We start from the raw sequence: 24661 nt of genomic DNA on the forward strand, positions 1-24661 counted from the left end.
TGAAAATATTGGGCGTTTCAGAGTCTGAAAATCTGGAGAGGCCGAACTGTCTGGGGCTGTTTTCCCTCGATTGAAGGAGACTGAGGGGACACCTTATAAAGAGCGTAGTAAAATCGTTCGTGGATAAAGTAAACGGTCTAAGCCCATTTCTCCCCCAGGGCACGAGGGCATAGATTTAAAGAAAAGTTTTGTTTGTCAAAAGTTCTCGGAAACTTGCAGGAAACACGTCTTTTATGTCCAATTTTTCTGGGCGGCCAGCAGGTATCCCCACGTCTCCGGCGCCAACGCCGCCTGCCCACAATTTACCAACTCGAACCGAACAGGATACAGGTGAACGCCCACGTGGTCACGGGAGGAACGCACACACTCCAGCCGGAAATTGAACCCGGGTTTCCCTAAAACCGTGTCACCCCAAAACATTTAGTTCCCATACCGGGAGTCGAATCCGGGCCGCCTGGGTGAAAACCAGGAATCCTAACCGCTAGACCATATGGGAGACGCTGTCATACAACAGCGGACATGCAAAGGTATTCGAAAGGTAACTTCACACAGACGCTGAGGTGGGACTTCAGCAAGCTTTAAAAAACATTTCTAAATATATATGAAACCCCTGGTTCCCCTTGGCTGCGCAAGTCTCGGCAAGAAAACCTCCGGCCCCGCCGAACCGGAGATTGAAGCGCTCTCTTACCCGAAACCCCAGTTTGTGTGGTTGCTGCGTCATTTGCTGCCCTGTTACAAATTAGTGCCGCGAAATAGCAGACGGTACACCGCAAACGATTAATAGATTATCTTTACGATTCTTAATTTGACTAAAGTGTGAGTAAAGAAAAGAACAAATAAAAATGTTAATGAAACACTCAAATGTGCGCAAGTTGGAGCTGACGGTTTCTCCACAGCCACCGATCTCACCCCTGGCTTCGTTAACTCACGGTCCCGCTCCGGGTCGAATCCTACGATATCTTCTCTCCTGCGTCTTCATCTCCTCTCGACTAACAGCCCCAAGGCAGACCTTTTTATTCCTCACCAGCGACACCTCCCCTTAATCGGACCATCCTAATTGGATGGTGCACATTTCTCCTCTTCCCTTATCTTCAACAGTAACCCAAACAAGTCAAGTCGCTTTTTATTGTCATTTCGACCATAAGCTGCTGGTACAGTACACAGTAAAAACGAAACAACGTTCCTCCAGAACTATGGTGCTACATGAAACAACACAAAACTACACTAGACTAAGTGAGATAACGCAAGGCTACACTAGACTACGTAAGACAACACAAAAACTACACAGGACTACATAAAGTGCCCAAAACAGTGCAGGGCAGTACAATAATTAATAAACAAGACAATAGGCACAGTAGAGGACAAATTACAATATAATAATAAATGATGTAGATGTCAGTCTAGTCTCTGGGCATTAAGGAGTCTGAAGGCTTGGGGGAAGAAATTGTTACACAGTCTGGTCGTGAGAGCCCGAATGCTTCAGTACCTTTTACCAGATGGTAGGAGGGAGAAGACTTTGTATGAGGGGTGCGTGGGGTCTTTCATAATGCTGTTGGCTTTACGGGTGCAGCGTGTGGTGTAAATGTCTGTAATGGCGGGAAGAGAGACCCCGATGATCTTCTCAGCTGAGACCTCACTATCCGCTGCAGGGCCTTGCGACCCGAGATGGTACAATTCCCGAACCAGGCAGTGATGCAGCTGCTCAGGATGCTCTCGATACAACCTCTGTAGAAGGTGGTGAGGATGGGGGGTGGGAGATGGACTTTTCTCAGCCTTCGCAGAAAGTAGAGACGCTGCTGGGCTTTCTTTGCTACGGAGCTGGTGTTGAGGGACCAGGTGAGATTCTCCGCCAGGTGAACACCAAGAAATTTGGAGCTCTTAACGATCTCTACGGAGGAGCCGTCAGTGTTCAGCGGAGAGTTTTCAAGCTGAAAACAGAACAGACTGCTCTTACAGAACTGCCAAACTGAGATACATACAGCATAACAGTTAAAACATGAACCAGGGCATTTACATATATGAAAGGTTTCTCAGGGTTTTTCTGGCCGTAGTCTCTGCCATCTTTTCTCAGCTTTACTCTCCTGTGGGTGTTTAAGTACGGAGGGATATGTACAAGGTGAACACACGTAGTCTTTCACCCAGGGTTGGGGGACCGAGAGTCAGAATGCATAGATTTAAGACCATAAGACATAGGAACAGATCTAGACCATTCGGCCCATGAAATCTGATAACCTTTCCATCATGGCTGAATTATTGCCCCTCTCAATCCCTTTCTCCTGCCTTCTCCCTGTAACCTTTGACGTCCTTACTAGCCAAGAATTTATCAACCCCAGCTTTAAATATACCCAATGACCCGGCATCCAGAGCCACCTGTGGCAATGCATTCCACAGATTCACCACCCTCTGTCTAAAGAAAATCCTTGTCATCTCTGTCCTAAAAAGGCGTCCTTCTAATTCGAGGCTGTGCCTCTGGTCCTAGACACCCCCACTATAGGAAGCCAACCTCCTCCATATTCACTGTATACATATTCAGTAGATTCCCTCCCCCAACCCCATCCCACGTTCTTCTAAACCCCAGTGAGTACAGGGGCAGCGTCCTCAGATAGCTTCTATCTTGAACGGGCCTCTCATACACTGAAACCAGCAAAGCAGCACCAATCCCACCTCATTCACCACATTCTACCCTTGCACTTCACTTGTCCGCCTGCACTGCACTCTCTCTGTAGCTGTAACGCTTTATTCTGCATTCTCGTTTTGCTTTGGACTTCACGAGGGTGCAGATGGCCCATCCCTCTCTGCGAACACCTGGCCCCTTCATTGAGGGAGTTCAGCGCACCGAGTCCCTGGGACTTCACTTCACGGATGACCTCACCTGGTCCCTGAATATCATCTCCCTGAAGAAGAAGGTTCAGCAGCCCCTCTACTTCCTGAGAAGGTTGAGGCAAGAAAGGTTCAAGTCTCCACAAAGGACTGTGATAACAGCCGAGAGGATCATAGGGGTCTCCCTACCGTCCATCGAGAGCATTTATCAGGAGCGCTGCGTACGCAGGGCCCTCAGTATTATCAAGGATCCCACCCATCCATCCAGCATCCTCTTTGACTTTCTACCATCAGGCAGGAGACTCTGATGCATAAGGACAAGAACGGTCAGGATGGGAAACAATTTCTTCCCTCAGTCCATCAGGCTTCTGAACTCCCTGCCGCACCGAATTCGAAGTGTCACCGGGTAATCTGTCCAGTACCTGACAATATTTAAATTCATTTGTTTATTTATCCATAAATCATTTGTAGATTTTATCTTTATCTTCATAAGTTTTTGTTTGTTATGTGTACCACTGAGCTTTACACCCTGTTTCGTAGAAACGTTGTCTTCTTTCTACATATATTGTATTTTTATATACCTTGTATACATGTATACAATTAAATTTCAATAAACTTGAGTTGACTTGACCTTGACTCGACCTCCACTCTGCCCAACCTCAATGTACCTATCTGTTGGTGTGATCGGGACGGACGGCGTGTAAGAGGAAAGTTTTTTTTCCCCCCCCCGAACCTCGGCGCACCTGACAATTATAAACCGATTACCAATCTCATTCAGGGCTCAAGATTACTTCTTGTCAGTCTGCAAAGCTCAACGTCAAAGCACGAAGCAAATTTTGTTATCAACATGCGCCCTGTTTACGTCCGCCGAGATCCATTTTCTTGCGGGCATTCCCAGTAGAACAACGAACTGCAATAGAATCAGTGTGAAACTGCACGCAAAGACTGACAAGCAACTAATGTACAAGAGGAGGTAATCTTGGCACATACAGAGAATAAACCTATCATACTAATACAGATGGACAGGCTGACTGACAGATATAAACGAACAACAAAGAAATCAAGATATAAATAATATTGAGGAGCGTGTGTTGTAGAGTCCTTGAAGTTAATCTATAGGTTGTGTTCAGTGATCAGTTCGGGATTGCAGTGAGTGAAATTAGCCGCTCCGTATATGAGTGGATAAGGAACCGAAATGATTGTAACACCGGATCCCATTTACCAACAAAAATCACAATAAGCAGAACGAACACTATCAAAGCAAATCATTGATATACAAGCAATCCTAAAAAGCCTTGAGCTGCCTCATCTGAGACTCGTTGGGGGAAAATGAGCGAGGCGGTGCCGCTCGCCAGCCGGGGTACGGTAAACAGTGCCCAGACCGGGAGTCGAACCCGCGCCGCCCGGGTGAAAAGCAGGAGTCTTAACCCCTGGACCACATGGAAGCTAGTGAAAGTAATAGCGGAAGTATAAAGGGTTTTGAGGGGCGACTTTCACCCTCTCCTCCACACACCGGTGCCTTCCCCCCGCAAGAACGTAGCCTTCAGAAACCCCACCTCCCCCCTCATCTGCATCTCCCGCGGCAGCTCCATGTCTCAGAAGGCGCCGAGCAACAGGTCGGCAAAGAAACAAGCCAGGAGTAGGAGACGGGACGGCTGCAACAGGATCACCCCGCGACCGAAAGGGAGAAGGGGTGTGAGACGGGGAGGATGTGGTGAACGGAGAGAGGGATTTGGTGGAGGGGCACTCTCCCTCCTCCCCACACCGGAGTACGGAAGTTTCCCTGAGAGAGCAGAGGTTTATAAAGAAGAGAAAATCTGCGGGTGCTGGCAATCCTAGTAACAGAGACAAAATGCTGGAGGAACTCAGCAGGCCAGGCAGCATCTCTGGAAAAGAGTAAACAGTCGACGATCCGGTCCGAGACCCTTCGGCAGGACTGGAGGGAAACAAAGATGAGGAGTAGATTTAAAGGGTGGGGGAGGGGAGAGAGAAACACCAGGTGACAGGTGAAACCTGGAATGGGGGTTGGGATAAAGTAAAGAGCTGGGAAGTTGATTGGTGAAAGAGACAGAAGGCCATGGAAGAAAGAAAGCGTGGGGTGGGGGGCGGGGAGAGGATCCCCAGAGGGAGGCGAAAGCCGGGCAAGGTGAGAGTGGGAAAAGGGGATGCGAAACGGTGATGGAGGGAGGGGGACATTACCGGAAGAATGAGAAGTCGATGTTCATGCCATCAGGTTGAAGGCTACCCAGACGGAATATAAGGTGCTGCTTCTCCATCACGACAGCCGAGGAAGCCATGGACTGTCATGTCAGAATGGAAACGGGAAGTGGGAAGTGGAATCCATGGAAAATCTGAATGGATGGCATGCAGAACAAAAGATTTTCCTTGTTTCTCCATCGTGTCGGAAACTGAACTCCGACGGACAAGGACGTTCTACTGCGGGTAGTTAAAACTACTTACGGCTTTATGGCTCGTACTCGAGGACATATGTACAGAAAGGGCCAACCACGTCATTAAGGAGCCCACCCTCCCCGCTCATGGACTGCTTGTCCCGGTCCTATCGGAGAAGAAAACCACGCGGTATCCACGCCTGGAAACCGTGCCTGGCACGGTCGCACAGCGCCTGCCAGTACCGGCGACCCCGGTTCAGTGTGCCTTTACGGAGAGAGCGGAGTGCAGGCAGGCCAGTAACGAGACAGCGCAGTATGCGGGTGACCGAGGTGGGATTGGTGCTGGTTTGGCGGTTCCGGGGTGTGGGAGGCCCGATCAAGGGTGGGACAGAAGCTGCCCCTGTTGTCTGGTCCTGTACTCACTGGAGTTTAGCAGAACGGGGGGGGGGAGGGGGAGTAAGGGGGCGGAATTCATTGAAACCTACCGAATATGGATCGAGTGGACGTGGGGAGGGTGTTTCCTACAGTGGGGGAATCTATGACCAGATGGTGCAGACTTAAAATAGGACCTCTCTGTGGAACAGAAATGAGGAGGAATATCTTTGGCCAGTGGGCAGCGAATGCGTGGAATTTATGGCTCTGGATGTCAGATCACTGGGTTTACTTAAAGCGGGAGTCGATAGGTTTTTATTGTTAGGAAGGGCGTTAAAGGTTACGGGGAGAAGGCAGGAGAATGGGGTTGAGAGGGGTAAATAAACAGCCGTAACGGATGGGCTAGCAGACTTGATGGACCGAACGACCTAATTCCGCTGTTATGTTTTATGGTTTTCTGGCCTTAAATCTGAGCCTTCTGCCTCTCAGTTCCACAGCCTTGGGTAAAAGGCTCGGCGTGTTCACACTATAAACTGGGTATCCCTTCATACTGATGGACCCACACATGATTAACCAAGAGTATAGATGCGAAAACAAGACACAGACTACGGCCTAAACAAAAATTCCCGAGTAACTCTGACTGCAGAGTATTTGAGAATAAAGTAGAGGACACGGGTACAACATGTCCGGTCTACCAAGTTGTCTACCTGAAGTAATTCCTTTTGCCTGCTCTTGGCCTGTATCGCCCGAAACCTTTCTCCTATCCAAGTGCACAGGTAAGCAGTAATTTGCCTCTCAAACCCCCTCATGTTTCCTCTGTTATCTTCCACTGTCTTCCATGTGGTCCAGCGGTTAGGATTCCTGGTTTTCACCCAGGCGGCCGGGGTTCGACTCCCGGTATGGAAAGCAGCCGTTTTCGTGGGCCACTGCTGCTGTACCGCCGGAGGCGCCATGGACTTGCCTCTCAAATCCTGCTCCCGGCCCCTAGTGGGTGGCAGCGCCGACCGCATTTCCCCCACCGACAGCGAGTCTCAGATGAAGGAGGAGGTGACTTGCTATTTATTACAAGGTTACATGTACATTGCGTTTTATGGATTGTCTGTGTCTCTCTATATATTTATCTATCCATCACTTTCCCTCCATGTATCCATTTCTCTACCAGTATTAATCCATCTATTTATTTATCTGTCTATCTATACATTATGTGCTTATTTATTATCAATTTGTTTATTTATTGGTATGATATGTTTATTTTCTGTATGTGTCAAGTATATCTCCTTATGTAAGTTAGTTGTGTATCTTTGTGTGTAGCTTCACACTGATTCTACTGTATTTCTTTGTTCTGCTGAGAATGCCCGCAAGAAAGTGAATCTCGGCCGACAGATACAGGGCGCACTTTGATAACAAAATCTACTTTCTGATTTGAACGTCGAGCTTTGAAGACTGACAATGAGCGATCTTGAACCCTGAATGTGATTGGTAATCGGTTTATCATTGTCACGCGTGCCGAAGCTCAGGGAGAAACTTTCTCTGACACGCCGCCCGTACCGATCACACCAACACATTGAGGTGGGACGGAGTTGAAGTCAAGTCAAGTTCATTGTCATTTAACTATATGCATGTATATACCGTATATAACCGTATATTGGATATAGAAACGAGACAACGTTTCTCCGAACCAGGGTGTAAAGCAGAGTAGTACACGTAACACACAATAAGGATAAAATCCACAGGAGAATCACACATAAATAACAAACTGAAGTGCATAAATTAAAGCAACACACATAAAAGTTGCTGGTGAACGCAGCAGGTCAGGCAGCATCTCTAGGAAGAGGTGCAGTCGACGTTTCGGGCCGAGACCCTGCGTCATAAATTTAATATTGTCAGGGTACAGAACAAATTAACCAGTGACACTTCGAATGCGATGCAGCAGGGATTTCAGAAGTCTGACGGCCTGGGGGAAGAAACTGTTTCTCATCCTGACCGTTCTTGTCTTTACGCATCGGAGTCTCCTGCCTGATGGTAGAAAGTCAAAGAGGATGCTGGATGGATGGGTGGGATCCTTGATAATACTAAGGGCCCTGCGTACGCAGTGCTCCTGATAAATGTCCCCGATGGACGGTAGGGAGACCCCTATGATCCTCTCGGCCGTTCTCACAGTCCTTTGTAGAGACTTCCGGTCCGATGCTCGGCTGCTCCCAGACCAGATGGAGATGCAGTTTGTTAGGACACTCTCCATGGTGCTCCGGTAAAACACAGTTAAGATCTGGGACGGGGTTGGGAGAGTAGGGTTGGGGTAGAATCTCGTTTGCCTCTATCTTCTTAGGAAATGGAGGCGCTGATGTGCCTTCTTGTTCACGGAGGTGATATTAAGGGACCAGGTGAGGTCATCCGTGATGTGAACTCCCGGGAACTTGGTGCGCTTAACTCTCTCAACGGAGGAGCCATGTATTCGCAGAGGGGGGATGGTTTATCTGCACCTTCCTGAAGTGCAAAGCAAATGGAGAATGCAGAATAAAGTGTTGCAGCTACAGCGAGAGTGCAGGGCAGGCGGACAAGTGAAGTGCAAGGGTAGAATGTGGGTGAATGAGGTGGGACTGGAGGTGGTTTCAGTATATGAGAGGCCGGTTCAGGGGTCTGATAACAGTGGGATAGAAGATGTCCTAGAGAGCTCTGGGCCTGTACTCACTGGGGTTTAGAAGAACGAGAACGGGGGAGGGGGTGTCTATTGGAAATCTACCGAATATATACACAGTGAATGTGGAGGGGGTTGGCTTCCTATAGTGGGGGAGTCTAGGACAAGAGGGCTCAGCCTCGGAATAGAAAGACGTCCTTTAAGAATAGAGATGACGATAAATCCTTTAGACAGAAGGCGGCGAATGTGTGGAATTCATTGCCACAGAGAGCTGTGGAGGTCAAGTCATTGGATATATTTAAAGCGGAGGTCGATTGGTTCTTGATCAGGAAGAGTATCAAATGTTAACGTGAGAAGGCCGGAGAATGGGCATGGGGAGTGGTAATAAATCATCCATGAAGGAAAATCTAGCAGATTCGATGGGCCGAATGGCCTATTTGCCCCTACATCTTATGGTCTTAAAGCTGAGTATTCTAGTTCTCAGTTCCTCAACACGGGGTATAAAAACTATGCGTGTATGTATATATTTCTTGTGTGGGTCTGGTACTTACAGACGCACGCAAGAATAACCCAGAGTAAATTGACAAAAGACAGAGACTACGGCCAAAAAAAGAATTGAGAAGCCTTTCATAAGGACTTGTAATTTTTATTTTAAACATTGTTTTGTTACTTAGCTTGCTGCAGTCACTTATCAACGTCTGTGTGACAAAATTATCTCCCCCAAATTCCCTCGTATCGCGCTCCGCTGTTTCCGCTTCTCCCATATGGTCTGGCGGTTAGGCTTCCTGGTTTTCATCCAGGCGACCCAGGTTCGACTCCCGGTATGGGAAGCAAATTCTTGGGGCGACGCCGGCTCAGTTTGTGCGTTCTTCCCGTGACCGCGCGCGTGGTTTCTTCTCGGGTTCGGGTGTGAGTAAGTTGTGTGTCTTTTCGGGCCGAACCCGGATAAACGGTCTTGTCTTGAAGTTTCGAGTCTTTAGTCCTTCCCTATAAATGCTCCCTGAGCAGCAGCTGAGTTGCTCTGGCGTTTCTCGTGCGTGTTTTTTCCCCGTTTAGCGGTTTTGTGGACCCTCCATCGCGCCGTGTGACACGGCGGCATTGCGGATGTACCAGCTGGGACTGGGGGCATCTGGAGTCACTCGGGGCTTGGGCAGCAAGAGAAATGTACATCCCCTTTTCCCCCCTCCCCAACAACTGACCGACTCCGCCCCACGCACAGGCATCTCGCACTCCAACAAGCCAGAGATGGGCTTCGGTTCAGTAAAGCGCGCAGCGCGCAGGCAGGAATGTGGGTGTATGTGGACACTGGAGCCAAACTTTTTCAATGGCCAAAGGGAGCTGACATTAAGGGACCAGGTGAGGAACTCCTGGGAACTTGGTGCGCTTAACTCTCTCTACGCAGGGGCCGTGGATTCGCAAAGGGGATGGGCTACCTGCATCTTCCCGAAGTCCAAATCAATGAGAGATCGCAAGTTAAAGTGTTACAGTTACAAAGAAAGTGCAGTGCAGGCCGACAGATAAAGTGCAAGGGTACAAGGTGGGTGAATGCGGTGGGATTGGTGCTGGTTTGGTGGTTTCAGTGTATGAGAGGCCGGTTCGGGGGTCTGATAACAGTGGGACAAAAGCTGTCCGAGAGGGCCCTGGGCCTGTAATGGAGTTTAGAAGAATGAGGGGCGAGGAATCTCGTGGAAATATACCGAATACCGGTGGAGTGGACGTGGAGAGGGAAATTCCTATAGTGGGGGAGTCTAGGACCAGAGGGCACAGCCTCAGAATGGAAGGACGTCCTTTTAGAACAGAGATGAGGAGGAATTTCTTTTGACAGAGGGCAGTGAATCGGTGGAATTCGTTGCCACAGCCCGCTGCGTGTGTATTTAAAGCGGATTTTCATAGGTTCTGGTTTGGAAAAAAATGTCAAATGTCAATAATCAGAATCAAAATCAGGTTTATTATCACCAGCGAATGTCGTGAAATGTGTTACCTTAGCAGCAGCAGTTCAGTGCAATACAAATTATAGTAGGAAAAAAATAAATGAGTGAATCAATTACATTATACGTATATTGAATAGATTAAAATCGTGTAAAAACAGAATAATATATATTTTGAAAAGTGAGATAGTGTTCTTGGGTTCGATGTCCATTCAGGAATCGCATGGCAGAGGGGAAGAAGCTGTTCCTGAATTGTTGAGTGTGTGCCTTCAGGCTTCAGTACCTCCTACCTGAAGGTGGTAACAGTGAGAACATGTCCTGGGTGTAGGAGGTCTTTTAATGGACGCTGCCTTTCTGAGACACGGCTCCCTGAATATGTCCTGGGTACTTTGTAGGCCAGCAGCCAAGATGGAGCTGACTAAATTTACAACCCTGTGCAGCTTTTTTTCGACCCTGTGCAGGAGGAGAATGGGGTTGAGAGGGATAATAAATCAGGCGTGATGGGAAGGCTAGCAGAGTCGATGGGTCGAATGGCCTAGCCCTGCTCATATGCCCCCATGGTCTTAAATCTACGCAGACTGGGTCCCACGTCCTCAATCTTGTGTAAAAGTCTATTTGTGTTGACACTGCACATAACCCCCGTACTTGTATACCCACAGGAGAGTAAAGTTGAGAAATCAAGACAGAGACTACGGTCAAAAATAACCTGAGAAAACTTCCGTATCCATTTCGAAATTTTTTTTTTAAACTTTGTAATCGAAGTGAACTTCTGTGCGAAAAAGTTGTGTTTGAAATCTCTTTCTATTTGCGTTATTACTTTCCAGCGTCTCCCATATGGTCTAGCGGTTAGGATTCCTGGTTTTCACCCAGGCGGCCCGGGTTCGACTCCCGGTATGGGAAGCAAACCTTTTTGGGCGACTCTGTACTGAGACTCGGGGCCATTTCCATATACGTTCCACGGGTTCCCCAAGTACGGAGGTTGGGGTTATTAAGGTGTGGGCAGGCTCTGTTGTCGCCGGAAACTAGGTGACACTTTTGCTGCCCGCCAAGTATAATCGATACAAACGACGCACCCTCCTGAATGTTTCGGAGTACATTTGACAAATAAAACTAATCTTTAACTCTACGCCCTCGCTGGGAAACCCTCGTGCCCTGGGGACCTGTTGCTTATCTATATGCAATTTTACTACCCTGTCGGTCAGGGCTCCTCTCAGGCTCATTCACTGGAGGCAAAGCACCCCGGTTCAATTCTGCCACTTCTCATGACTCCAAAACTTCAGACCCTGAAACGACCAATGTTTTCCGCGCCCTCCCCCACCTAACGCATTCTTAAATGGTTTCTCAGAAGGGATGACTGATTCCTTTAAGACCACAAGACACAGCAGTAGAATCGAGCCGCTCGGCCCATCGGGTCTGCTCGCCATTCCATTATGGCGGATTTACTATCCCTCTCAAAGCCATTCTCCTGCCCTTCCCCGTAACCTTTAACGGGAATGGTAAAGAAGGCGCGGGGAGAGAGAGAAAGTTTAGCAAGGGAGAACATAGAAAGACCGGAAGGAGTGAGGTGGGGGAAGAGAGGAGGGGGCGGGGGAAGTGGTCAGGGGAGAAGAAGTAGATTGGGAACGGAGAAGATGAGATGGCGAGAGGGAATTGGGGATGGTGGGGAAGGAGCGATTGGGGGAAGGGAGCTAGGGATAAGGAGAGGGGAGGGGAAGAAGTTTCAGAAGGGAGAATATGGGAAGGGGAAAGGGAGTGGGGGACGAGTGAGGGGAAATGTAGGAGGTGGAGAGTGGGGTAGAGGGACGGGAGAGGCAGAAAGGATTTGGGGAGAGGTGGGTGCGTGCGAAAGAGGAGAGGGGTTGGGGGAGACGAGAGGTAGTGGGAGAAAAGTTCCGAGATGAAATACACGGTTGGCTGTACGGAGAGCGGGCCGTGAGCTGGCAAAGGGACGCAGACTGGAGATACGAACATGTGGGTTTGGAGGTAGGAGCAATGAGGGCAGAAGATTCGGGAGTCTCTCTGTTTGTGGAGGAGTTCGGGGGGAGGGTTTTGGCGGGGGTAGTTGGCGCCCCTTTACCCGTGGTAGTGTGGACGGTGATGACGAAGAAGAAGGAGGAGGCGAGGTCCCAGTTCCGTTCCTGGGACGCGTTGCCGGTGGGGGAAATGCCGCAGGCGCTGGCGCCCAGCAGCCGCTGCAGGAGCCGCTCCAGTTCCCCCTCCTCCACACACCGGTGCCCCCGCAGGAACGTTGCCTTCAGAACCGCCATCTCCCGCCTCATCTGCATCTCCCGCGGCAGCTCCATGGCCGGGAAGACGAGGGCGCCGAAGAACGCGCAGGCAACGAAACAAGCCACCAGCTTCCAGAAGTAAGAGACGGGACGGCGGCGGCGGAAACCTCCCATAACCGGCCTCGGATCCTGGCCCCTCAGTCCGGCACCCAAGCTGCAGATCCGGGTAGGATGGCTTCACAAAGGTGGGCGAGATCTTGCCCCACCAGGAGGCAATAGGGATTGTTGATCTCCGCTGGCTGACATGCCCACCAGAAAGTTTCTCTCTGTGCTTTAAATATAGGTCTTCTCCCTCTCCCGCCATCTCCCCCACCCCGTGTCTGAGAGACGTCACAAAGAAACTAAAAAGGTTAGTGTGGGTAGGAGGTGAGAGAGACATGAACACGCGGTCCCGGGTCTGATACCCACTCTGTTCTCTGCCTCTTGAGTCTTCGGAATGTTGAATGGCCGGATAGAGCGGACATGGAGCGGGTGTTTCTTATAGTGGGGGAGTCTCGGACTGGGGGCACAGCCGCAGAGTAGAGGGACGTCCCTTTAAAACAGAGACTGCGAGGAATTTGTTTAGCCAGAAGGCGTTGAGTGGTGGAATTCGTTGCCACAGACGACTGTGGAGGCCAAATCAATGCACAAAAATGAGTGCAGTATATTGTGACGGGATCCTGAAAATCCCTATGAACTGTGTGTTTGAAAAGAGGGAGAGAGTTGTACGACACACATACCTTGTTATTAAGAGAGAGAGAGAGACGAAGGCTGCTTGGAGATGGTGCTATGGTTTCGCTGCAACGGGTGTTCACACTTCTGCAAGGACATTGTCCGCTTCTGTGTTCTTACAGAGAGAGAAGGCAGGAGCTACTTGATGGACAGCTGGTGTTCAGCGAGGTGAGATAAACAGGTCAGCTGATAGACAGACGGACACATGGTTTCGGACACTGGATAAGCTTTGTTGTGCCCACAGGAAAAGGTGGGTTTCGGAGGATCGATCGGGCAGTTCGATCAGTGGCTCTCGCAGTGTGAAAATGGTGCGACCGGTGGGGAGTTATTCTTGTGTTCTACCCTCGCCTGGGTTGATAATTCCACCACAGAAGAACGGTCCCCGTTGCTGTGGTCACATTCGGTGACTTTTAAAGGATTTCGGTGGACAATAGGAAGATCGACAGCGTCAGCTCACCTGAAGACTCAAATCTCTCTCTCTCGCTCTCTCCATCACTACTCAACTCCATACCACGAACTGAACTGAACTTAAATCATCATCGTAAGACTGTATCCATTTACCCTTAGGCTTGAAGAAGCCTGGTTTTCATATATTTCCACACACATATATATATATATATATATATAATCTTTGCTAACCTGTTTCAGTATATCTGAATTTATATTACTGTATTGCGTAGTTACTAATAAATACCATTAGTTCATAGCAATACCAGACTCCGAAGTGTTTTCTATTTCTGCTGGTTCTTTAACCCGTCACGGGGTACGTGACAATATGGCCTGCTGAGTTCCTCCCGCATCTTGTGTGTATTTCTTTCCCGCGTATCGGCCTTGCAATTGTGCCGCAGCAGACCTACCGGCTGGGACTGGGGCATCAGGAGTTCCTGTGGACATCGGCAACAGCAGAGACCACCACCCCTCCCCCACAACGACAGACCTGATCCTCCCCCCAAACCCCACCCCACGCACACTTATCTCTCATTCTAACAGGCTGGGGGAAGAACGCCCGTTCGGGGAGCCGTGCAGACGAGAATGCGGGGGCACACGTGGACACCGCAGCCAAGAAATTGCAACAGCCGCAGTCGGATCAGGAAATTGAAACGTCCTCAATGAGTCTTACCTATGTTCACAGACGCAGCGTAGAGGGCATTGTATCCAGGCGCATCGCGGCTTGGTACGGCAAACTGCTCTGCCAAGACAGCAAGAGATTGTTCAAGAGACTGATGAACAAACAGAGTGAAACCAGTCCTTCCCTCCATGGATTGCCTGCACTCCACACACACACAAAAACTCTTTTCTGTCAAGGTGAAAATAGATCTCTACAAAGCAATCTACATTAATTACAAATATAAACCGCAAAATAATTGATTGCCTATTCACCCCTCTTTACCATGACACACCAAATCATCACTGGTGCAGCCAATTGGTGTTAGAAGTCACATAAATTAGTTAAATGGGGATCGCCTGTGTGCAGTCAAGGTGTTTCAATTGATTGTTGTAAAAATTCACCCGTATCTGGAAGGTCCAACTGCTGGTGAGTCAGTATCCTGGCAAAAACTACACGATGAAGGCAAAAGAACACTCCAAGGAACTCTGCAAAAAGTTTATTAAAAGCACAAGTCAGGAGATGGATGCAAGAAAATTTCCAGGTCACTGAATATCCCTTGGAGGACAGTTGAGTCAATCATCAAGAAATGGAAGGAATATGGCGCAGCTGTAAATCTGCCTGGAGCAGGCCGTCCTCAAAAACGGAGTGACTGTGCAAGAAGGGGACTAGTGAGGGAGGCCACCAAGAGACCCATGACAACTCTGGAGGGGTTACAAGCTTCAGTGGCTGAGAAGGGACAGACTGCGCACATACAACTGTTGCCCGGGTGCTCCACCAGTCGCAGTTTTATGGGAGAGTGGCAAAGAGAAATCCTGATGTAGTCTGCAAGAGAACTGTGAATTGAGAGATTTGTTTTCCATCAAGACAATGATCCCAAGCATAAAGTCAAACCTACACGGAAATGGCTTAAAAACCACAAAGTTAATAGAACGGAGAAATCTACAGCACATTACGGCCCCTTCGGCCCACGATGTTGTGCCGACCATGAAACCTACTCTAGAGACTGCCTTGAATTTCCCTCGTACATAACTCTCTGTTTTCCTGAGCTCCATGTACCTATCTGAGAGGCTGTTAAAAGACCCTATTGTATCCGCTTACACCACCATCCCCGGCAGTGTCTTCCGCGCTCCCATCTACTCTCTGTGTGAATGTCCTGGAGTGGCCAAGTCAGAGTCCAGACCTCAATCCAATTAAACATTTGCGGCTGAACTTGAAAAGGGCTGTTCACTCACGATCCCCGTGCAATCTGACAGATCTTGAGCAGTTTTGAAAGGAAGAATGGGAAAAAATTCCAGTGTTCAGATGTGCGAAGCTGACAGAGACCTATCCACACAGAGTCAAGGCTGTAATTTCTGCCAAAGGTGCATCTACTAAATACTGACTTGAAGGGGCTAATACTTATGCGATCAATTATTTTGTGTTTCATATTTGTAATTAATTTAGATCACTTCGTCGAGATCGCTTTTCGCTTTGAAACGAAAGGGTCTTTTTCTGTTTTGATGAATGTCAAAAAGCCAAATTAAATCCAGTGATTCAATGTTGTAAAACAATAAAACATGAAAAATTCCAAGGAGGGGTGAATACCTTTTTATTCTGAGGCACTGTAGATAGATTGGTAGGTAGATTGATAGATACATAGGTAGGTAGGTAGATTGATAGATAGGTAGGTAGGTATGCCGATAGGTAGATAGCCAAGTAGATAGATATATTGATTGATTAATAGATAGATAAAATAAATAACTTCAAACACAATATGCACAATCCCTGAAAGTTAATGAATAGGTTGTTTTTGAGCTCTCCTTGAGCCCGGCGGTCCGTGTATCTTCGGCCCGATGAGGGAGAGAGTGGGATGAAGGGAAAATGTCTGGGGTGAACGGATTATGCTGACTGCTCTACCGAGGCAGCAGGACCTGCAGACCATAAACACAAGAGATTCTGCTGATGCTGGAAATCGCGAACAAGGCGCACAAGGAGGAGGAGGAGAAGATGGCGGCGCGACGGCAGCGCGCGTGGCTTCTCCAGTGAATGATATCTGTAATCTGTCAAGTAGGGGACCGTGCACAATCCTGATTTGATGGAGACGGACGTGAGAGTACAGAAGAACATCTGGAGAAACTTCTGAAATGGCCGCTTCGCTGCCGCTGCTACTGTGTGGTAACCGGAAACTCCAGAGCAGAAGGCCCCGAATCCTCGGCTTTGCTTGTTTCGCGGCCGGGGTGAGGTCGAAGGCGCTCGGGAGGCTGTCGGCTGCTTCCAAGGCATCGGCAAGTTGTCAGTGCCTGGAGGTTTACGGCAGGGAGTTTCTCCCTTTTGCCGCCTGCGCTCGGGGACTCGGGAGTCGATCAGGACTTGAGATTTTTTTTTACTCTGCCCATGGTCTGCCCTTTATCAAATTATGGTATTGGTTTGCACTGCTGTAACTAAATGTTATAACTATGCAGTTCTGTCAGTGTTAGTCTTTGGTTTCTCCGGTTTTTCTGTGATATCACTCTGGAGGAACATTGTATCATTTCTTAATGCATGTATGCATTTCTAAATGACAAACAAAGAGAACTGAGTGTTCTCATAATCAAAAACAAACGCCGGAGGAGCTCGACATGTCCAGGCAGCACCAACGGAGCGGAACAAGCAGGCAAAACAGTAAAAGCTCATCTGGGGGCGTTCCAAATTTCCTTCAGCACCCCTCCCGTGATTGCAATTGTTTGGCCGCAGAGTCCACGTACAATCTCATTCCAGTCTGCACGCCTCATTGAGGGAGAACCCATCCGCAGCTTGTTAGAATGAGAGATACGAGTGTATGTTGGGGGGCGGTGCAATTCGCTCGGTGTGGGAGGCGGCGGGATCGTGATGTACGTTTCCGCTGCTGCCAGAGCCCGCGGTACCTCCTGAGGCCCCCGTCCCAGCAGGGCCGCAGTGACACGCAGCGCGATGGAGGCTGGTCCCCGATAAGTGGGAAAAAGAAATACCCAGGACCTCACAGCCGGTCTGGCAGCGTTTATGCGGGGGTGGGGGGGGGGAAATAAAGAGCCGACGCTTCGAGCCGAGACCCTTTTTCGGGGCCCCGATGAACGGGGTTCGATCCGAAACACGGACATTTTATTCCTCACCATAGATGCTGCCTGACCTGCTGAGTTCCTCCAGCACTTGGTGTCTGTTACTCCGGATTTCCGGCATTTGCAGAATCTCTCCTCTGTTTAAGGGGGAGGGGGTGAATAAACGCTTCTTGCCAAATCCTGAGAGAAACCGAGTTTTAACAAAAAACAAGGTTTCATGGTGAAGGGGTGCAGGAACTTTCACAGGAGCAGTGACGCGGGGTCAGGCTGGCAATGCCTAGGGGGCGCTGCGTTACCCCCAGGAAGGGTCTTGCGCATCGTCGTCGTCCGTGGGATCGCACTGATCTCAAAATGGCCGAGCTCAGGTGCAACAGTCGGCGTGTGACGGGACACGGATGTGGGGCCTTATGAGATCGGGGTGAGGGTGGGGAAAGGCTCTCGCAATCGACCTCAATGAATCGAAGTGAGTGGACGCCGAGATCCCGTGAGACCCACGTCTCCCGATCGAACTCCGGCCTGAATAGAACTCCGCCTGACTCCTTCTGCCGATGGGATCAGCCGCCCCTTCCTTAACAAAGATCCAAGTAAACTGATCATCAGAGTATGCTGAAATCTCCATCGGCAATCCCGAAATTCATTTTTGCGGGCATTCACAGCAGAACAAGGACAGTACAATGGAATCAGTGAAAAACTACGCATGAACTCTGGCAAGCAGCCAATGCACAGTCGATGTCGGGAGCAAACTTAAATATGGTTTTGGAACTGTAGTTATCTCACAATCGTTAGTGTAAAGTGAGTAGAGCAGGGGGCTAAGCTGATGGAGATGGTGGAGATATCTTACTGAACCCCCGCTCATCCTTTCTTCGTTGCGTTGACGCCTTTCTACTCTCCCCTCCCCCACCTCCCCACTCCTCACCCAGCCACCCCGATTCTGCTGACAACACCGCCGCGTTTAGCGCCGCCGGAAATCTTGGATCTTTGCCTCCACCCTGCCCCAATTCCAGACGCAATGAATGCCTGATTGACGTTCGGTTTACCGCCCCCAGGCTCAGTGTCCAGGTGCACTTCAAGATCAACGCCAGGTTGGCGTTTTCAGATGCCGTGCCGTTCCTGTTCGTGATTGGAGGGGTGTGTCTGTGTGGGGGCGCTGGGGCGGGATAGATGGGTGAAACAGATATGAACTATTTAAAAAATATATAGCAGCAGTGATTCTGCAGAATTTGGAAATAGAGTCATGGAGAAGTAGACCACAGAAACAGGCCCTTCGGCCCATCTAGTCCGTGCCAAAACCTCTTAAACTGCCCACACCTATCGCACTGCACCTGGACCACAGCGCTCCATATATTCTATCCAGAAATATACAATTATATACACTTATATATCTGGTTTCGCAATCGCCCTATCATCATACTAACCCTGCGCTCAACGTTGTCGGTTACATCCTTGTGATCTCGTCTGCCCACCCGAACCGCCATCTGCTGATTACTTGCTTTTCCAGTTCGGAGAATTCGAATTGTAACATTGCCAGCCTTTTTTTCTCAGAATCCACCTGGGCAGGGTATATTACCTGGCACCTGCGCTCTCCATCTCCGATCAGAGGAGACACCGTGCTGCGGAAACTTCCCCGCCTGAGTCTCCTTTTGGCACGGGGCATCGTCGGTACCTCTTCGTCGGTGGTAAGTCGTGGAAATGGGATTACTGCAGGAAAATTAGGGGCAATTGATTCTTATTTGCGTTGGGAATTTGCCTTCGAAACGGAGGTGAGGCCCGCCAAGTGTCCTGCAAGCGCCCAATCATCGCACCCACCCTGCGCACAACTTTGTCGGTCACATCCTTGTGATCACGCCGCCTCTGCCATCGCTGCCCCGTTACCCCTGGGTTAGAGGGGGAGGGGTATCAGGGAGGGTTTCTTCTCCCCATTACTGACCGCTCAGCCCTGGGTTAGTTTCAACCAGGGGTCCTGCATCCCATCGCCACCCGGTGACCCCTCGCTCAGAGAGAGGGGAAATCACCCAGCCTTTCTGCTCCCCATCGTTGACCGGTCACCTCTGGGATAGAGAGGGGGGGGGGGAATCAGCCAGAATCCTTACGCGTAGGTCACAGAAAATGAGCATTGTTAATTGCGCTTCCCACTCCTGAATCTATCGAGTTCGGTTGCGACTGCAAGCCCTCAGGGGGCTCCGTGCCAAAGGACAGACAGCCGGAACTCCTTCGCCAGGATTGCGGCTGTACAGTCTCTGGGATCATGCTGTGTAGAATGCCCCCCTCACCCCCTACCCCATGCTTCCTCCAAAGCAGTGGTGACTGCACCTTAAGGTTGCGTCCCTGATGTCCCTGATAAACTGTGGGATTTTCCGGAAATATAGGAGGCGGGCGCCACAGAGATGCGGCTGACCGGCGAGATTCGATGAGGTGACCTTGCTTGCAGGCCCAGACTCTGACGGGCTGCTGGACTAATGAGCTGGGGTCGACGGCGTACATCAAGAAGGACGAGGACGGGACCCTGCGAGGCTTCTACATTTCGGCAGTGTCCAGCGCTGAGACTCCGGTTGAAGGGGAACTAATCGGATTCCAGGTCGATATCGAGCAGCCGACCTTTGGGTTTGTGGTAAAGTGGACCTCAGGTACGTTGCTATTCCGCCCGTTCCCTGCCCGAGCTCCCGGGGCTCTGCGGCTCCCTCCCTCTGTCTCCTCGTCTCCACCTGAGGTGACGCACCCCCGCGGGTGGGAGACAGCGCAGGAGCGCTGCAGTGTGTGGGGGGGGGGCAGTACTGAGTCTCTCTCAGTCCTGTAGGAGGGGGCGCCACCGAGACGGCCCAGCGCTCTGGGAAGGACGGCAAAACCGAGGGCATGCCATGCTGTGGGATGGGGGTCTGAAGAGGGAGCGCGAGGTGGGGGCGACACACTGTGGGAGAGGAAGTCAGCGGGGAGCGCCCCGCTGTGGGAGGGGCGGTACTGAGGGAGCGCTGCACTGCGGGAGGGGGACTGTGCTACGGGAGGGCCTGTACTGAGGGTCGGTAGTAATAGGTCAGACATTATTTTAAAATTCTTTCTGTGCCCAGAGGAGGTCCGGGGGGATGTCTCAGTGTGGACTGGACAGATGTTTGAAGACCAAACTTTGAAGACCATGTGGTTAGCCCGATCACATTCCTCCGTCGACAGCAACTGGGAGGCGACCGTGTAAGTTCTGAATCTCTTGGGCAGACGCGCAGATCCGGGGGACTGTGCGCCAATCTCTTCACCGCGCCCCAATCCCACTCCTGAGATCTGAGCTCAAGACTGCACCGTGCGAGGGAGCGCCACACTATGGGAGGGGCTATGAAGAGGAAGGGTTATTGAGTGAACGTCGTACAATTGGGGGGGGTAGGTGTCAGTGAGGGGTGGGTAACGCCGCCCTATGGGAGGGGCTGATGAAGAGGAAACGTTGTACAGAGGTGGATGGATGAGAAGGGAGGGTCGAGCTGCGTGAGTGGGTGGTGAGAGCGGAGGGAGTGTCGGTGATAGGGAAGCGCCGACAGTGGGAGAGGTGGTGAGGGTGGGGGCGAGGAGGGGAGTGAGAGGGGAGCCAATGAGCAGTGAGTCCCGTCCTGATGAAGGGGCGGTGGGGAGGGAGACTGACAACGAACTCCAGGACATCCTTGGCTGGTGAAAGGCGCTGCAGAAATGGAGGGATTCCACCATGAAATCCGGCTACTAAGCAAGGATTCAGCTCCGGTGCAAACGGCTGGGAAATTCTGCGCACCAGAATTCCAGGCGCAAAGGGCTTTGTCCCCGGTCCCTGCGTCACATGTGACGGGTGACACCGTGATTCAGCAAAGTGTTATTCTGAGATTCTGTCCATAACCCCAACTGTTCCTGTCCTGGGTGTGTGTGATGGCACGGTGGGGAGGGAGCTTCACTCTGTGTCTGACCCTGGGAGTGAGTGATGGGATAGTGTAGAGGGAGCTTCACTCTGTGTCTGACCCCGGGAGTGTGTCATGGGACGGTGTGGAGGGAACTTCACTCTGTGTCTGGCCCCGGAAGACTGTGATGGGACGGTGTAGAGGGAGCTTCACTTTGTGTCTGACCCCGGGAGTGTGTCATGGGACGGTGTAGAGGGAGCTTCACTTTGTGTCTGACCCCGGGAGACTGTGATAGGACGGTGTAGTGGGAGCTTCACTTTGTGTCTGACCCCGGGAGTGTGCGATGGGACGGTGTGGAGGGAGTTCCACTCTAACCCCTTCTGCCTGCTCACGACTCCCTGTTTTGTGATTACCGGGTGGGTACTCCGATGTGACAATTACATAAAGTGACCGGGGGAAGTGAAGCGGGAATTCTCCAGACTGGGTCACTCTGTGAAAGGCGGATCTGAATGTTCCCAGTTCCACCTGAGTCGTGTCTCTAATCACCTGTCTCTTGCTCTGTTGGAAACAGGACGGGGATGGACGTGTTCACTCGTTATATCGAGAAGTGTGGATCCACGGACGGAGACGGAAGTGAGCGGAAATATGACCCCAGCAAGGAAGGCTCGTAGGGGAGATGGGGCGCCAGGTGCGATGGGCACGGCTTCCGCTGCCTTTCAATGTCTGTAATCGGCCGATAAATCATTATAAATCACAATCTCATTAAAAGAAACATTTTAACCTCCAGATTTCGGTGCCGACTGGACGTGTCTCTCCATACAGTGAGGGCAGGTGTGGGGAGAGGTGGGAAGGTGCGGACAGTCACAAATAGAGAGCAAGGGCTACGCTGAGGCTAAGTGGGAGGTCGGTAGTTCGTCCGTAAGTCTTTGAGAGGTCTCCGCTGAAGGGTCAGATAACAGCGGGGTGGCAGCTGTCCCTGATCACGGTGGTGCGTGCATCTTCGGTCCGATGGGGGAGAGAGAGGGATGAAGGGGGAATGTTTGGGGTCAGTGGATGATGCTGACTGCTCCACCGGGGCAACAGGACCTGCAGACCATAAACACAAGAGACTCTGCAGATTTCGCGCCGGGACTCTTCATTCCCTGATGAAGCATCCTGACGAGGGGCCTCGGCCTAAAACATCGACCCTTTTATTCTCCTCCAGTGATGCTGACCTGACCTGCCGAGCCTCCCCCAGCATTTTTTTATTTGAGTAGAGTGCGGACTCGAATGGAGGGGAGGCTGATTTCCGTGACGATCTGGACTGTGTCCATGACCCCGAACAGTTTCTTGCTGTCTTTGCCGTGCAGTTTACCGTACCAAATAAAATATAAAAAATATAGCAGCAGTGATTCTGCAGAATTTGGAAAAGGAGTCATCGAGAAGTAGACCACAGAAACAGACCCTTCGGCCCATCTAGTTCGTGCCAAAACCACTTAAACTGCCCACACCCATCACACTGCACCCGGACCACAGCCCTCCATACTCTACCGTCCAGAAATATACAATTCTGTATAGTTATATATATGACTTCGCAAGCGCCCATTCATCACACCAACCCTGCGCTCAACTTTGTCTGTCACATCCTTGCGATCACGTCTGCCCACCCCAATCGCAATCTGCCGACTACTCACTTTTTCAGTTCGGAGAATTCGAGTTGTAACATTGCCAGCCCTTTTTTTCTCAGAATCCACCTGGGCAGGGTATATTACCTGGCACCTGCGTTCTCCATCTCCGATCGGAGGTGACATCATGCTGCGCAAACTTCCCCGCCTGAGTCTCCTGTTGGCGTTGGGCATCGTCGGTGCCTCTTGTTCCATTGTGGTAAATCGTGGAAATAGGATTACTGCGGGAAAATTAGGGGCAATTGATTCATATTTGCGTTGGGAATTAACTCCCCATCGTTGCCCCGTGACCCCTGGGTTTGAGAGAGGTGGGGATTCAGCCAGGGTTCCTGCTCCCCTTCTCCGACCCCTGGGTTAGAGAGAGAGAGAATCAGACAGGGTTCCTGTTCCCCGTCACTGACCGGTCAACCCTGGGTTAGAGAGACGGGAGATCAGTCAGGGTCCTTACGCGGAAATCACGGAGATTTGTTAAGTCCGCCTCCTACTCCTGGATCTATCGAGTCCGGTTGCGACTGCGAGCCCTCGGTGACCGGGGCTCCGCGCCGAAGGACAGACAGCCGAAACTCCTTCGGCAGGATTGCGGCTGTACCCAGTCTCTGGGATCATGCTGTGTAGAATGACCCCACCCCCACCCCCAATGCTTCCTCCACACCAGTGGTGACTGCACCTTAAGTTTGCGACGCTGGCCCTGATAAACTGTGGAATTTTCCGGAAAGGTGGGCGCTACGGAGTTGCTGGTGACAGGCGAGATTCGATGAGGTGACCTTGATTTCAGGTCCCGACTCTGGACGGCTGCTGGATTAATGAACTGAATTCGACGGTGACCATTACGGTGGACAAGAACAGGACCCTGACAGGCACCTACAAATCCGCAGTGTCCACAAATGGGACATGGGCTGAAGGGGATCTAATCGGATTCCAGGTCGATATCGAGCAGCCGAACTTTGGGTTTGTGGTAAAGTGGACCTCAAGTACGTTGCTAATCCGCCCGTTCCCTGCCCGAGCTCCCGGGGCTCTGCGGCTCCCTCCCTCTGTCTCCTCGTCTCCACCTGAGGTGACGCACCCCCGCGGGTGGGAGACAGCGAAGGAGCACGGCAGTGTGTGGGGTGGGCAGTACTGAGACTCTCTCAGTCCTGTGGGAGGGGCGCCACCGAGACGGCCCAGCGCTCTGGAAAGGACGGCAAAACCGAGGGCATGCCATGCTGTGGGATGGGGGTCTGAAGAGGGAGCGCGAGGTGGGGGCGACACACTGTGGGAGAGGAGGTGAACGGGGAGCGCCCCGCTGTGGGAGGGGCGGTACTGAGGGACTGTCACGCTATCAGGGGGATGATCCGGGGGAAGTGTCACAATATGGGACTGCTGCACTGCGGGAGGGCCTGTGCCTGTACTGAGGGACGGTAGTAACAGTATTTTAAAATCTTTTCTGTGCTTAGAATCGGTCTGGGGGAGTGTCACAGTGTGGACCGGACAGATGTTTGGAAAAGATACTTTGATGACCATGTGGTTACTCCGATCAAGTGTCTCCGTCGGCAGCAACTGGGGGGCGACCCGATAAGTCCTGAGTCTCTTGCGTAGACGCGCAGATCCAGGGGACCGTGCGCCAGACTGTTCACCGCGCCACAATCCACGGGGTCGTGAGGTCAAATCCCACCCCTGAGATCTGAGCACTGAGGGGGCGCTGCCCTGTGCGAGGGAGCGCCGCGTCATGTGAGGGGCTGTGAAGAGGAAGCGCCACGCTACGGAAGGGGTATTGTGTGAGGGTCGGACAGTGGGCGGGGGTGTAGGGATGAGTGAGGGGCGGGTAGCGTCGCCCTATGGGAGGGGCGGTTAAGGAGGAAACGTTGTACAGA

General features: G+C 51.1%; 2 protein-coding genes and 3 non-coding genes across 5 annotated transcripts; 4 read left to right on the forward strand and 1 right to left on the reverse strand.

Moving 5' to 3' along the window:
* Nucleotides 1-424: 424 nt before the first annotated feature.
* Nucleotides 425-496, reverse strand: trnae-uuc (transfer RNA glutamic acid (anticodon UUC)). Its single transcript has one exon. It is a non-coding gene; the product is annotated as a tRNA-Glu (tRNA).
* Nucleotides 497-6416: 5920 nt separating this feature from the next.
* Nucleotides 6417-6488, forward strand: trnae-uuc (transfer RNA glutamic acid (anticodon UUC)). Its single transcript has one exon. It is a non-coding gene; the product is annotated as a tRNA-Glu (tRNA).
* A 4485-nt stretch (nt 6489-10973) lies between these two features.
* trnae-uuc (transfer RNA glutamic acid (anticodon UUC)) lies at nt 10974-11045 on the forward strand. Its single transcript has one exon. It is a non-coding gene; the product is annotated as a tRNA-Glu (tRNA).
* Nucleotides 11046-12604: 1559 nt separating this feature from the next.
* On the forward strand, nt 12605-21927 carry LOC134339576 (uncharacterized). The gene is made up of 9 exons (XM_063036201.1): nt 12605-12618; nt 13389-13441; nt 14135-14318; nt 18352-18433; nt 18536-18581; nt 18848-18981; nt 19734-19929; nt 20368-20485; nt 21719-21927. The coding sequence occupies exons 1-9, from the start codon at nt 12605-12607 to the stop codon at nt 21816-21818; spliced, it is 927 nt and encodes a 308-aa protein (XP_062892271.1). The 3' UTR covers nt 21819-21927.
* On the forward strand, nt 21824-24366 carry LOC134339577 (streptavidin-V2-like). Its single transcript, XM_063036202.1, has 4 exons — nt 21824-21872; nt 22829-23010; nt 23587-23782; nt 24245-24366. Exons 1-4 carry the CDS (start codon nt 21824-21826, stop codon nt 24364-24366), a joined length of 549 nt encoding a protein of 182 aa, XP_062892272.1.
* The last annotated feature ends 295 nt before the right edge of the window (nt 24367-24661 follow it).

Source organism: Mobula hypostoma, chromosome 30 (assembly GCF_963921235.1).
Source record: "Mobula hypostoma chromosome 30, sMobHyp1.1, whole genome shotgun sequence".
Taxonomy (NCBI): Eukaryota; Metazoa; Chordata; class Chondrichthyes; order Myliobatiformes; family Myliobatidae; genus Mobula; species Mobula hypostoma.

Bases quoted from the DNA above. Each gene is read 5' to 3' on its own strand.
- LOC134339576 (XM_063036201.1), top strand. The intron at 14,319-18,351 runs GTACGGCAAACT...TACCGCCCCCAG, and splicing joins TCCAGGCGCATCGCGGCTTG to GCTCAGTGTCCAGGTGCACT. The intron at 20,486-21,718 runs GTAAGTTCTGAA...TGTTGGAAACAG, and splicing joins AGCAACTGGGAGGCGACCGT to GACGGGGATGGACGTGTTCA.
- LOC134339577 (XM_063036202.1), top strand. From the start codon at position 21,824: ATGGGGCGCCAGGTGCGATGGGCACGGCTTCCGCTGCCTTTCAATGTC. The intron at 23,011-23,586 runs GTAAATCGTGGA...CCTTGATTTCAG, and splicing joins GTGCCTCTTGTTCCATTGTG to GTCCCGACTCTGGACGGCTG. The intron at 23,783-24,244 runs GTACGTTGCTAA...TTCTGTGCTTAG, and splicing joins TGTGGTAAAGTGGACCTCAA to AATCGGTCTGGGGGAGTGTC.